The sequence below is a fragment of the Achroia grisella genome, unplaced genomic scaffold, assembly GCF_030625045.1.
Source record: "Achroia grisella isolate CSIRO2021 unplaced genomic scaffold, CSIRO_AGI_Agris_v1 utg2770, whole genome shotgun sequence".
Classification (NCBI taxonomy): Eukaryota; Metazoa; Arthropoda; class Insecta; order Lepidoptera; family Pyralidae; genus Achroia; species Achroia grisella.
Genome location: NW_026712764.1, coordinates 157,690 through 173,531, shown reverse-complemented (window position 1 = coordinate 173,531; position 15,842 = coordinate 157,690). Strand labels below are relative to the sequence as shown.

The 15,842-nt window shown below is 32.7% G+C and overlaps 1 protein-coding gene across 1 annotated transcript; it reads right to left on the bottom strand.

Annotated features, from left to right (window-relative positions):
• Nucleotides 1-1,811: 1,811 nt before the first annotated feature.
• On the bottom strand, nt 1,812-15,698 carry LOC131843076 (calcium channel flower). The gene is made up of 5 exons (XM_059191673.1): nt 15,651-15,698; nt 15,449-15,569; nt 6,816-7,023; nt 5,374-5,484; nt 1,812-2,280 (listed from the first exon to the last, which is right to left on the bottom strand). Exons 1-5 carry the CDS (start codon nt 15,651-15,653, stop codon nt 2,142-2,144), a joined length of 582 nt encoding a protein of 193 aa, XP_059047656.1. The 5' UTR covers nt 15,654-15,698; the 3' UTR covers nt 1,812-2,141.
• Between the last annotated feature and the right edge of the window lie 144 nt (nt 15,699-15,842).

The following is a 15,842-nucleotide window of genomic DNA, read 5'->3' as shown; positions in this document are numbered from 1 at the left end:
AAAATGAGTTAAGAATTGGATCATATTAATATAATAGTAATGACATAACAGTAATAATATTGACATATAATGACTGAATAATAATATAGATATAATAATTTCTTAAAATTGTATAATATAATAATGTAATATGCTATCTGAAAGACAGAATTGTGTAATTATTTACAGAAGCATAATTAATATAAAATTTTGCATGTCTTCATATAAGGCGGATTGTATAGAACCATATGTACTTTATAACATCTGTGCACACCACATTTCTCGCAAAATAAAAATCATTTCATTTCATTTCAATAATATGCGGTCCATCACTTTCCATCTCTAAGTTCACACAATTATTTAGCAATATTAAGCCTCTGTTATGATATTATAATAAGATATGGTAACATGTCTACACTATAAATGTAACATTAAATTTCACTACATTACCGTATTCTTACCAGTACAGCTAACTAAAACATATTAGTTATTTTGTAAACTTAACCATCGGTAGTACACGTGTTTTATATTTGCAATATCCACGTATTGATGCAATATCCAATATATTGATATCGAGTGGTCAAACCATGTACTAAATATCCTGATATTGCATTGATATCTGTCATATATGTCATACACGAGCCGATTTTGACAATATACGGATATTCAAATATAACCTACAATATCTGCCACTCAAAACCAACACAGATACCATTCGATACCGCCTAAAAGCGATATTACCAATGTCAGTGCGAAATTGAACTATATAATTTGGCAATACTATATAATTTTGGAGGACAACTCATATGTGTTGTTGGCAACACGCCGTAAAACTACGCGGAATGTTTGGAAATGTTCACTTAGAAAACATATGGTCATCAAAGTTATACAAACATGTGCATTTACATTACATACAAAGCTCTCCATGATACCAGATGAAAATTATATAAAAAAATATTGAATCAACTCTAATATATATATACTAGCTGTCCCGGCAAACGTTGTTCTGCCTTAAAATAAAAAAAAATTAGGGGTGGACTACCCCTAACATTTAGGAGGATGAAAAATAGATGTTAGCCGATTCTCAGACCTACTCAATACGCTCACAAAATTTCATGAGAATCGGTCAAGCCGTTTCGGAGGAGTATGGGAACGAAAACTGTGACACGAGAATTTTATATATAAGATATATATATAAGTTTAGTACAAGCTACAGTTCTGCACTAAGTAAGACCGTGCTAAGTTACGTCAGAACTAGGTACAATGTTAGAATCTTTCATTCAAACTTAACTATAACAATTCTAATTTCGTTGTAAATAAAGTACTGTACTCTACATATTCTAAATATTAGATATGATAACACTTTTCATTTAATTCAAGAGACAGATTGGTTCTATTACAATATCACGATACTAAATCGTTATAACTTAAAACTAATTATCTGTTCTAACTGACTCGCACCCAAAACTCCTACATGGCCGTTCATCTGAACATAAAAAGCAATGGAGTTGTGCATTTTATAATTTCATATAAAAATAATTATTACACTTAAATAAAATAAATTATTGAAGACTCCGCACGTTATGATGAGATGAATGCAGCGTACACTTTGTTTTTTTCTATCCTGTCACGTATTTTCAACCCCAAAGTATTATATTATACCCTGATTATGACTTAACGTACGTAAGCGATACCTGTGACGTCACAGACGCCATGACACTTTTGTTACAGGAAATTTAATTTTGGTAACCAAAATACATAACTTTGTAATTAAACTTTATATTTTAACAAACATAAGCTTGTTTTTGGCAGTAACAGATTTGTATATGCAAAATTGCATAACACATCGACAACCATATTGGTATAGAGGTTTGCATATTACCTCATATTCCGATAGTCTCACTTTCGATTCTCGCACATGACAAACATGCATTATTTATGTTTGTATTGATTGGTCTTTATATTTTCTATGTACAAAAAAATATATACAGTTGTTTTTATCAATTTACATAATCAAACCTTGAAGAAAAATGTGAGTATAAATTTATAATTAATAAATAATTTCGCAATAAATTCAACTTTCGATATAGCTACACGGGGAGAATCTGGTACCAGGAGAGCATAACAATGAAGGAGACTCACGGCGCCAACCGAGGTGGCGGTCAGTAGGTGACGGGCGCGCCGGTGAAGCTGGCGGGCTGCTCGTTGGTGACGAGGGTCGCCCGCGGGGCCGTCGTCGTCGGCTGGCCCAACCCCGCCTCGATGTTCGCAGCCGACGTCCTCATGTCCTCTACTGACGCCCTAGTCATATAAACAATTTAATTAATTTTATTTCACAAAAAAATCCACACAAACAGTTATAAAATAAATAATAAAAATATTTTTTATTAACATCATTTTTATAACTTTACAATCATTCTCTAAAACAATTATTATTAAATACATTTTTATTAAATACGCAACATACATTCCAGTGCTAAACTAGGCAGAGCCTGTATGATAGATACTAGTTTCTTCCAGCGACAATTAAATAAAAAATAAAATATTGCGAGTGCATGAGTACATTTACAATTCAACAGTGCAAAATAAGTGATGAGTTGCATTGGCATCAATTCACTCGCAGCTACAAATAGTACTCACTAACTAGTTGTAAGATTGCTACTTACATTTAATAGTGTTAATATTAATAAAAATTTACAAATTGATCCTTCGAGCCAGATTAACACATTCATGCAGTAGCACATTTCAAATAGCTAATAAAATTAGTCTTAAATTATAAACGATGGTATAATAGAACTACTACAAATAACTACGTCTAGCTGAAATTAAATCGTTGTAAAATTAATGTTAAAATAATTCATCGATATTTTGACAGCAAAATAAATGTATAATATAATAACCCATTTAGGAGCAACTTAAACTTACTTAAAGTCTATATATAGAAAAAGAACAGTGAGGAATTGCAAAAAACATTTGATATCTAGAAATCTGAACAACTATACTCACTCACTATACTCACCTGCTGCATTAATATTTACACTATTACTTAGAAAAAAAAGTACAAAATATTATAGCTAAATTAAGTTTGAATTAATAAACCGGTTAATGTGTTAAACTACCACAGACAAAGTATAAAGTAATCACAATAAATGGAACGTGTGCACGCTACGTTTACGTGACGTGCGGAGCGTGCGAGTAGCGGCGTGGCATGCGTCGTGAGTATAGATGCGAAGCCGGTTATTAACGAATTTAACCGAGAGGTTTAAATACTTTTTTATTATTAACGGTTAATTAACCGGATTTTATGCTTGATACTTTGCAAGAGCCCAAAGCTGATTGACCAGAAACAAAAGACAAATTAACTTTAAGCTCAGTTAGAAACTCCAAAAACAAACCCTTCTCAATTCTAGGTACACACCTGACTGCACTATTTAATGAACATGTATGAAAAACATTACAAAACCCCAGAGGATATAGGTGTTTCATCATCTAGACCAGATATATCCTATATTTAAAAAAAAAACTACACAAAAAAAACAACAAACAAATTTCTACTCTTTTTCTTTCTCGCGGATAACTAACCGTTAATAACCGCATTTTATCGGTAGCTAACCATAAATTTGGTTAAATAACGGTGGCTAACGGGCTATTACAAGTATATGGTGAGCGTGCAAGCGGGGTGAGCCTGCCTTAGTTAGGGCGCCACACGTCGGGATCCTCCATGAGGGTGAGCGTGTGGTCCTGGGAGGCGAGCGGAGCGCCGGGCGGCGTGCTGCCGCCAGCGGCCATCGCCGCCATGTCGTCGCGAGAGCCCCTGCGCGCGCACACACACGCACAAGCACAGATTCGGCCAATGTTAGTACCACCTCATATGTTACATTCTACTCTACGTGTTAATTTATATTAATTTTCATTAAAAAACGTATATGCCCGGAATAGAACGATCAAAGTCATTATAGTTTTTTATAACCGAGCGATTTTAGTACATACATTAAAAAGTGAAGTAATATTTTTTTTAATAAATAATAAGTGAAATAATTTATACTTGCACATGATTGAGTTTATACAAAATTTAAAAAACAGTAATTTATATAAAGTTTAAAAATATTAGTAATATATATATAATGACGTATGACTAATTAAATATCATAGTCTGTAATATATGAATAAAGATATTTTGAATTTGAATTTGAATTTAATAGTCCATACTTAATGTTCGGAACCTATTTATTCACATATTTTAACTTAAAAATCTAAAATTACAACATTTATTTACACAGCAACACACAAGTTTCTTGTTCAATATTCTTGAGATGAGCTGGCTTTTCGAATGAGTGGTAGATCCAAAAAAATGATTATAACTACTCAAAAGTGCTTAAATTAAAATTTTTAACAATTTTTATTTCTATTTTATTGTAGTTAGTTTTAAACATGAACTACTTATGTATGTAAATAAATTCAACGCTTCAATGAAAAACCAGTATGTATATGATTTTCAATAGAGTATACGTTATTTAATGAAAACGATTATGATTATGATATTTTACCCTTCACACAGTAACCCACAAGCTCACACACACACACACACATATCAGTTAATGGACGGCAGAAAATACATATTATTAAACCTTCAACCCAGTTAATAATTATTACAAATTACATTGCATTTTACAATTAACGCATTAATTTACATGTACGTAGGGTTTTTTTTTAAATGGTCACAACTATGATAACTCTTTATTTTATTCAGCGCTTTATCTATACATATAAATAAAATTGGTGTGTCTGTTTGTAATATTGAAATAACCGTTTTTTACTACATGCATATGAATATAAATACACCATAATAACATTGTTAATAATGTTTGTCTGTTTGTCTGTTTGTTCCGGCTAATCTCTGAAATGGCTGGACCGATTTTGACGGGACCTTTATTGGCAGGTAGCTGATGTAATAAGGAGTAACTTAGGCTGCTTTTATTTTAGAAAAATATTTTATTTTAGAAATATAAAGTTAAAGTAATGTCGCAAAATTCCACACGGACGAAGTCGCACGTATTAATTTGATATAAAGTGGTGTATGATATAATGAGTAAATTTAGTACACTGTCTGATAGTTACGGATTCGACTCCCGTCCAATATATATCTTTGCTTTAATTAATATTAATATTTATAAAAATTTAGACTTTTTCTATGTACATATGTACATTATATATTACAAATATATATGTATTTAAATATATCAAGTATATATATTAGTTCCTACAATTTTAAATAAAATCATCACAGTATTAATACCCAAAAGCGATCCATTTAACAAGAAACCCCAAATAAAATAAATATTATAGTAGTAACTTATTCCTAAGACAATAGAAGTCAAATTTGCGTGTACTCACTTTTTGCCAAGCGCCATTATGCCGTATATGATGCCAGTAGCGAAGATGGAGCCGCTGCCGAGGAATGTGCTCACACTGAAGAAGCAAAGGAAGAACGGAGGCAGAGACAATCTGAAAAAAAAACAACACTATAACTCAAAAGCATCAAGTACATTCACTTAAGCAAGTCAATTTTTATAATATACTAATCTGTGCCCGGTTTCACAAGCTTTAAATTTCAATATAAAATATTGCCTATGTGTTATTCTGATGCAAGTTATATTACTGTAAAGTTTCATCAAAATCCGTTCAGTACTTTTTGGAGAAGAGTAACAAACATCCATACTCACAAGCTTTCGTGTTTATAATATTATTAAGATTAAATTCAAATTCAAATTCTAAAATCATTTATTCGTGCTGGGGGCGTATTATGAACTCTTATTCCAATTCAGTTTAAGGCCGTAAACTGAACTGCCTGGAAACTGACTGGATTTTAAAGAGTTCATAATACGCCCCCAGGACACTTTAGCCGCTTATGAACGTCAAATTTTTTATACTACAATTTTTCCTTATCGATCGATCGATCCAATTGAGAAGAACTGGCAGAAGCTCAATTTTATTTTTTTTTAAAGCCAGTATATTTACGATTTACACTGTCGAGTCACCAGTGGAGGATGATAAGATGAGCATGAGGGTCAATTAGCATATACTAATTCACCAGGAATTTATTGCGATGGTTACTTGAACCGCGTAGTTGCCAACCTAACATGGTACAAATTGCTGGCAATGGGGTATTTTGGTCCAGATCCGTTTATCCTATCTGGACTAAAAAACCTATTCGTCAGTCCAATCAATCCGCGTCTCCCCCACCTCATATTAAAATTCAAAATCATTTATTTACGTAGTACATTTTAGCCGCTTATGACGTAAATTTTTGTATTTATAATATTTTCCCTACCGTCCAGTCAGTCAAATGTTTTTTTTTCATGGATAATAATGGAATGGTGCACCCGTCTGCGCTAACGGTTTACGCTGGCGGGGCGCCAGTGGAGGATGATAAGATGAGCATGAAGTCAGGTCAGCTTGCCCATCGTGATTAAATAGCCAGGAACAAACAAAGATGGCTTCTAGGGGAAACCGCGTGGAGGTTGACCTAACAATAGAGACAGCCCCATTCCTAACAACCTTCTTCTCCCCAGTCAGTCATATGTTCATCGACCTCAGCACTCACCCGACATATAAGGCTGCCTTATTCCAATAAGGCCTGGACTCTATCTTGTCTGACAGAGTCTGGACGTAGTCTATAAAGAAGTAGCAACACGGCGCCTCCGCGACTATCACCACGCGTAGAAGTCGACCTAACAATGCTAGCAATGTACCTTACATTGCTAGCAATAGAGGCAGCCCCATTCCTACCAACCTCCTTCTCAGTCAGTCATATGTTCATCGACCTCAGCACTCACCCGACATATAAGGCTGCCTTATTCCAATAAGGCCTGGACTCTATCTTGTCTGACAGGGTCTGGACGTAGTCTATAAAGAAGCAGCAACACGGCGCCTCCGCGACTATCACCACGAAGCCGGCCAGCATCTGCCAGATGCCGGCGATCAGGCACCGCACGTCCAGCAAGATGATTCCAGCCACATTCAGTAGGCCGAGGATAATGGCGACTGGAATGGAATATTTGCGTTCAATTGTTAAGGGGGCATCCATGGAATACATGAAATAACATATCAAATAATCTTAGACGACCTCGGTGGTCTAGCGGTTTAGCACGCTTTACTTCCGATGGTCGCGAGTTCGATTCCTTACACGGTGAAAAAATTGTATTCATGAGTATGATTGTTTCTTGTGTGTGTATGTACTTACGAAAAAAAGCATTCAAGAATTTATATCAGTTGTCTAGTACCTATAACACAAGTTTTGCTTACTGTGGGACTAGATGGCGCTGTTATTGTTCAGGGTTATTTATTACTAGCTGTACACGCGACTTCGCGTGGAATTAAATTTTATTTTTCTAAAATAAAAGTAGTCTAAGTCACTCCTTATTATATCAGCTACCTGTCAAAAAAAGTCCCGTCCAAATAGGTCCAACCATTTCAGAGATTAGCCGGAACAGACAGACAGACAGACAAAAATGATAAAAAATGTTATTTTGGTGTATGTACCGTATTCATATTCATATGCATGTAGTATAACAAATAAAGTATAACAATATAAAAACGGTTATTTCAATATTACAAACAGACACTCCAAATTTATTTATATGTATTATAGATTGTTAGTTAAGTGTTGCGTACATTCTCTCTATTCAGTAGAATTATAAAGTATAAATAATTCCCCAAAATATATACAATGTTAACGGGAAAAAATCATAAAATACATGTAAAAAATGGTTATTTCAACATTACAAACAGACACTCCAATTTTATTTATATCTACATCTATACATATAAATAAAATTGTATAGTATAGATTATTATCTATATTTATTTTCCTAGTCGCTAACTCACCAACAATGATACCTATAAATGTAATAATTTGACGTAGTGTTGGAGTCGCTTGGAGACCCCAATCGCTAGGCTATTTCACGCCCACACTAAATTATAAATAGACCTTGACCGACGGAGTTCTGTATAGCTCAATGAATAGTTGCCATTTGTTTTAATATTAGGTGGCGTCCACATAAAGCGTTACACGAATGTAAAAAACCTCACCCCCTCGTCCTTGTTTCTTACGAGGGGAGTTATTACACGAATTTGAGGACACTCCTTCTTTTTCTCTTCCCCAGCGGCGGCCTTACTCATTGTGAGGCCCCGGGCAGGTCTTTGCGAGGCCCCGGGCAGGTCTTTGCGAGGCCCAGGGCGGCAGGACTTTGCGAGGCCCGGGGCGGCAGGACTTTGCGAGGCTCCGGGGCGGCAGGACTTTGCGAGGCCCTGGGCGGCAGGACTTTGAGAGGCCCCGGGGCGGCAGGACTTTGCAAGGCCCCGGGGCGGCAGGACTTTGCGAAGCCCCGGTGCGGCAGGACTTTGCGAGGCCCCGGGCGATAGGTCTTTGTGAGGCCCTTTATCCTTCGTGAAAGTGTGTGGCTGACTCGACACCAGACTGACGTTTTTTTTTGACCAAGCCCTATTTTTCATTTTTTTTATTTTTTATTTTTATTTGTATATGTTAGTTCTGGTAATTTTATTCATTTGTGAATAAATGCCTAAATCGGGAACTTTTTGCAACTTGCCACACAATTATAATTTTAAGCACATTTGTTTTTTATAAGACTAATTTTACAGTTAAAGTTACAGTTACATATTTACTACAATACATTTTTTATATATTTCTATTATTTGTAGTCTCCAAACTAGGTCAGACCTGTATCTTGGGGGCTGGGAGCGCGGATATCAAATATATGCAATATGCACTTCAGTTGACTATTTTAGAATTAGATAAATTATTTTATGGTGAATTATTTTACAATTAGAGTACTATATAATTCAAATGCAAGAATTAGCGATTCAAATAGATTACTACTATATTATAAGCTTTACTGTTGGGTGATTATATACATACATATATATATATATATATATATATACAATAAATACCAGTGTGTAATAATGTACATAATGTGTTTCGAAATATCTAGTTAATGTGTGTGTTGTGCGTGAATGTTACTTGCAGAAGAAAAAAAAATAATAAAATATATATATAAATTAAAGAATACCCGTAAATCCTTTTTCCCTTTTTTAACATTTTACAATGTTTAAAATTTACTTTGGTTGTTTCTTACGCGAGACCTCTGCAAGCGTGAGGCCCCAGACGATTGCCCTGTTCGCCACCCCCTAAGGCCAGCCAGTGCTCTTCCCCCCTCCTTGTAACAGCTGGGGATAATAGTGAGACGCCTACCTAGTGCGACATCTCTTGATAAACCTTAATCAAATTATATTCCTAGCTACTAGGCCCGGCATCGCACGGGTGTACATGTATTATACACATAAACCTTTCTCTTGAATCACTCTATCTATTAAAAAAACCTCATCAAAATCCGTTGCGTAGTTTTAAATTTATATATATGTAATATATATATATATATATATATATATGATGTGGTCTAACTCTTGACTTGAAAAACCCAATGTTGTAAGAGGCAGGAAAAACAGAATTTTGTTACCAGGTTTTCAAGTTAATGTGAGAGGAGTGATGCGTATGTAAAACTCCGTTTTACATTAAGTATGTATTGCATTTATTTCCAAATAAACATATTAATTTGTTTCCTCTGTGTCATCAATAAAAGAGCTACATACTAAAACGGACGATTTAATTAATAGTTGTGTTTGCCCAATATTACAAGTTTAGACAAACAAAAGAGTATATATGCGTGTGTGTGTCAAATAAATGGTACACAACCATCGTAATGTTTTTTTTATTGACTTAATGTGTTATTTATGCATAAATTAAACAAAATATTCATCTGCATTCATATATATAAACTAGTAGCAGACCCGGCCACGCGTTGCAGTGGCTAATATAATAATAGATAAATAATTTTCAATAAAATAAATTAATATTAAAAAAAAATTATGACTATTAACAAGTGCTGAAATTAAGTTTATTTGAATAAATGATTTTCTATTCTATTCTATTCTATTGCGACTATAAATTGAGATATATGCTATCGTATCTTTCAAGTTGCATCAAATTGCACACAATGTGCAAATCAAATTTGCTATCGGTTCGGTAGTTTAGGAGTCCTTCGCGGACAAAAAAAAATTACGTGTCACGTACACATAATTTTTAAATATAAAGATTTGTTTGCGAAACTTCACACTCCTCCGTTAGCGCAATATTCGTAAAAAGGGGTACAAAGTTGTTACTTTTCACGTATTAATATATAGATATAGTAAAACCACTAGATCATAGCACTCTAATTATATTCTAGCCGTACGCGCGACTTCGTCCGGATGGAATTTAACTTTATTTTTCTAAAATAAGAGTAGCATAAGTTACTTCTTATTCCATCAGCTATCTGCCAAAAAATGTCCCGTCAAAATCAGTCCAGCCGTTTCACAGATTAGCCGGACAAACAGACAGACACACAAATATTGTAAAAATGTTATTTTGGTGTATATACCGCATTTATATTCCTATGCATGTAGTAAATAATGGTTATTTCAATATTACAAACAGACACTCCAATTTTATTTATATATATAAATGTATAGGTATGAAAAAAAAACTATATGCAAATAAATGACTAATCACTGATATACATAAACATAACGGATATTATACCATAACAGTATAGTTAATGTAAGTATTACAGTTAGTGAATTTACAGTTATGTTTTTAATGAAAAAATATGTGTCAACGATGATTCCCAAAACATCTGCTAATCGGTAGATAGGAACATTAGATATCGCTTATCTAATCAATATAAAAAGGATTAATATTGTATATATAGAGTAAGCGAAAAGGATTACAAATTTACAGTTACAAAAGGTAAATACTCAAGGCCGTTATAAAAGTTAGCAGTACTCAAAAATGAATATTATACTCTGTAGAGCAGAGGTAACCAAACTTTTTTAAGTCGCAGACCTCTTGCCATATTTTTATATATAGAGTAAATGAATAGGATTACAAATTTACAGTTGCAAAAGGTAAATACTCAAGGCCGTTATAAAAGTTAGCAGTAGTCAAAAATGAATATTATACTCTGTAGAGCAGAGGTAACCAAACTTTTTTGTGTCGTAGACCCGTTGCCATAATTTTCGGTTTTTGGGTACACCCCCATTCCTGGTATTGATTTTTTGTAAATTTCTAACTGTAGTAAAGATTAGTGTTAAAAACAACAAGATGACCGCTGTCGTAGACTCCTTACATACCTCTGTGGGTCGATATAGACCACTTTGGGGACCACACTGTCTTAGCACGAATAATTTTATGGTAAATGAAGTGGTAAATAAAATATTTACATCCCTCAACGTTACGACTAGATTGCACTAGCCGCGGTCATGAGCTAACCTTTATTTACCATAAAATTATTCGTGTTAAGATCCGGTTAACAATACAAATTATGTATATTAAACACGCGAGTTTAAATAGTTATCAGTAGTCTATAATCTATAAATATAAATAAAAGGAGTGTCTGTTTGTAATATTGAAATAACCGTTTTTACTACATGCATATGAATATAAATACGATACATTATTCAAAATAACATTTTTTACTATTTTTGTCAGTCTGTCTGCTCTCTGTTTCTTCCGGATAATCTCTGAAATGGCTGGGCCGATTTTGACGGAATTTTTATTGGCAGGTAGCTGATGTAATAAGGAGTAACTTAGGCTTTTAACTTTTATTTTAGAAAAATAAAGTTAAATTCCACGCGGACGAAATCGCGGGGCAACTAATATATATACTATAAATATATTTAAAAAAAATTATTTTGCTATTTAAATAAATGATCTAAATAAAATGTATATTGTTATTTTGTTACTAATTCACACAGAGCCATCTAGACCCAAGTTAAGCTAGCTAAAGCTTGTTTTATAGGTACTAGATAACTGATACAAATACATAATTTTTTTTCCTAAATATATAAATATCATATATATATATACATATAGAAGTAACTGTACTATCAAAAAATTATATAAATGAATTAATATCAATAAATATTCTAAACAGAAACCATAACTATTGTTAGTAGACAGAATCACAAGTTGATGTTTTTACTATTATCTAGTATTTACAGTTTAAATTGCTTAGATAAAGATTTAGTACGCAAATATGTGTATAGTATATTTACATAACTATCAGTTATATTTCCTATATAACGAATATTATAAACGCGAAAGTTTGTGAGTATGGATGGATGTTTGTTACTATTTCACGCGAAAACTACTGCAGATTTTGATGAAACTTTAGTGATATAGCTTACACATCAGAATTATACATAGACTATAATTTAAAAAGATATTATCTAAATTGCGCGAAATATAATGATAAATGTCAAGAAAGTGTTATGAAGACGAAGTTGCGATGGTAAAACCAAATCTATACTAATATTATAAAGAGGAAAGATTTGTATTTTTGTTTATGTATGTTTGTAATGAATAAAAAACTACTTTGCCGATTTCAAAAATTCTTCCACCATTAGAAAACTACCTTCACCCTGAGTAACATAGGCTATATTTATTGTTAGAATATTAGGGATCCTTACTAAAACTTTAGTAATGTAACTCAAGGTAAAAACATAAAATATCTTTCGTCGCTTGCACTGAGGAAACTATTGGTGATAGAACAAAAGTATGTTCTATAATATTGAAGAACATATCAATAACTAGGATCAGATAAAAATGTATTATTTTGTAAAAAAAATGTCCAACAGTGGGAAGCCGGGGATGAGCCACAAGTAAAAAGTTAAGATTTAATAGAATGCTCATGCTTAAAATTTAAGGAATTTTGTGCAGAAAATTTAAACCACTTTTACTTTTCGTCGATGTGACAAAGAAGTGTGTAACAGCACCATAGCGTAGACATGGGTATTTCCAATGTTTATTTACTGATTACAATTGTATTTACAAATTTACTAATGTTAGGGTTCAAGTCATTATTGGCGAAAAAATAGATAATTTAAAACATTAAAAGGAGGTACTTTGATTATTACTGAAATAGTTGCGATAATATCCCCACGCCTCTTGGTATAAAAGGAGGGAAATTTTGTGAGCCACGGCATTCTGGTAACGACAGCGGAACATGCCAGTTGTGTCTTTTAATAAGTGGAATTGTGATAGATATATATACTTAAATAAATAAGTAAAATAAATATTACATACATTTATTAATACCCGTAGTTATTAACCAACACTAATACATTGGAACTGACTTAGTAAACACTCAGATATCTAAAAATATACAATATTTTTTTAATTTAACTGCAATGGCCAAGCTAAGCAAATGGTCAATGAGGTCAGGTCAGTTAGCCCATTATGATAAATTCACCAAGAAATTATATAGTTTCCAGGGAGAACCATGTGGAGGTCAAACTGATGTGGTATATTGAGTTAGAAATGAAATTATGAATCAACATTTCTAACAACCTCTTTCCCCCCAAGGTTTTAGTATTATACAGAAATACTATTCCTGGAAGGTGATTCCACAAGGTGGTTGTGTGTGGTAAAAAGTTAAAAAAGAATACATTTCTTTTTTAACTTTACTTCTCAGGTCTATATGATAAGAATAATATAATATTAATAAATAAGAACAACAAAATTGACGGCCTTGGTGGTCTAGCGGTTTAGCACACCGCCTTACTTCCGATGGTCGCGGGTTCGATTCCTCGCACGGCACAAACATTTGTATTCATGAGTATAATTGTTTGTATCGGTCTGGGTATTTTCTATGTATGTATTTGCGAAAAAAAATATATCTATGTACTTGTACCAGTTATCTTGTTCCCATAACACAAGCTTTAGGTAGCTTAATTTGGGTCTAGATGGCGCTGTGTGAATTGTCCTGAGATTATTTATTATTTATTTATTATAAAATGTCATGCAGCAGATATGTAGCACAAATAGAAGATATGTAGTAATATATTATGATACAAAAGTGTATCATATTATTATTAATAGATACTAGATAATAATGTAATGAGTATTTTTATAATTAGACCAAATTTAGTTATAATACTGAACTACAAAGTTTCAGCTTGTTTAATAATAATAACCCCAGGACAATTCATGCAGCGCCATCTAGTCTCAAGCTAAACAGAGCTTGCATTATGGGTACAACTGATTTGTTTAAATATTTTTTTGTAAATACCTACATAATATAGATAGAAAACAACCAGATCAATTCAAACAATCATACTCATAAATACAAATGTTTGTAATGTGTAACAATTTGAACCAGTGGCCAATGGAAGTAATGTGGGGCTATGCTAAACCACTATACTACTGAGACTGTCAATTTATTGGAGAATTTTTAATAATTTCTTAAAATCTAAAGTTTCTGAACTGCAACTTCATGTTAGTTTCTATTTCCTGTAATTTTATGAAGAGTACAGAAAACGGAAAGAAAAGGGCAAATCACATAGGTAAACAAAATGTTAATGTTTTTTTTTCATAAGTGGTAAAACAGTGTAACCTTAAAAAAAAGGCTATTTTTAAATAACAAATGACCTTACATACAATACATATCTGTATGTGGTTAGTTGGAATGATAAATTTGTTGATATTAGTCAATGTATTGTGTTGCCCTCCTTTCAACATAAGTTGAACTAGTCATTACTAGGTCTCATTTTTTCTTATATAAGTCAATTAGTATCAAACTAGTGAGATAACATTTAAAGCCTATACTGTTATTTTATGAATTTCCTATCCCATACTTGCTATACTACTACACATTTATAAATATACTAGCTGTTCCCACGGCTTTGTTCTCATGGAATTTAACTTTATTTTTCTAAAATAAAGGTAGCCTAAGTTACTCCTCATTACATCTGCTACCTGCCAAAAAAGTCCTGTCAAAATCGGTCCAGCCATTTCAGTGATTAGCCGGAACAAACAGACAGACAGATAAATATTTATATTCATATGCATGTAGTAAAAAACGGTTATTTCAATATTACAAACAGACACTCCAATTTTATTTATATGTAAGTATAGATATATAAAATAGTATAAATACAATCAAAGTATATGATATTTACTTGACAATCTCTGCCTTAAATGTAATGTGACACAGATAAATTGTATGTTAAAATTTTATAAAGTAATTAGTGTGTTACATATTATAGTTCTATATTTATAATAATTCAATAATTAGGTAAGTATCCGCCCCTATTTGACTATCCTTTGATTATTCATTATTTGTAAGTTTTAAACGTCATATAGGTATCTAAATCAATTATTTTATAACATGATGTTATTAATTTTTATTGCTACAATAAAGCTGGGAGGAATATAATTTTAATTATATATTAATTTAATAAGATACTATAGTAGTTTCAATATGGAATATTCATGATTTGATGCTATATCTTATAACAATATACTTATTTGTAAACTAACACAAATCTATTATAATAAATATATACATACTGAAGCTGCCAACTGTGCCCAGGATCCGACCACCGTATCGCATCCACCAGGGAACGTCATCTTTCTGGGCATTGTTGTCCCCGGGCCGGGACAGAAGCATAGAAATCTTGTTTGGTAACGACTGAAATATTATTACACATTATATTATACTTATCTAACGGATATTTATCCAAAAATTATAATAATTTACAAATATCTTTACCATTTTCGAAAAATCAATTGACTGCTTTGTCAGGTCAGCTGTCAAATTGTCAAGTCAGTCGACTTTGTTTTCATTGACTAAATTATTACACGCTGCTAATATCCACAGATAAATAACTGAAAATGTTTTTATAAAGTAAGTAGTGATTATTCTTCTTTTAGAATGTTAATATTATCAAATATTGTCTTGTTT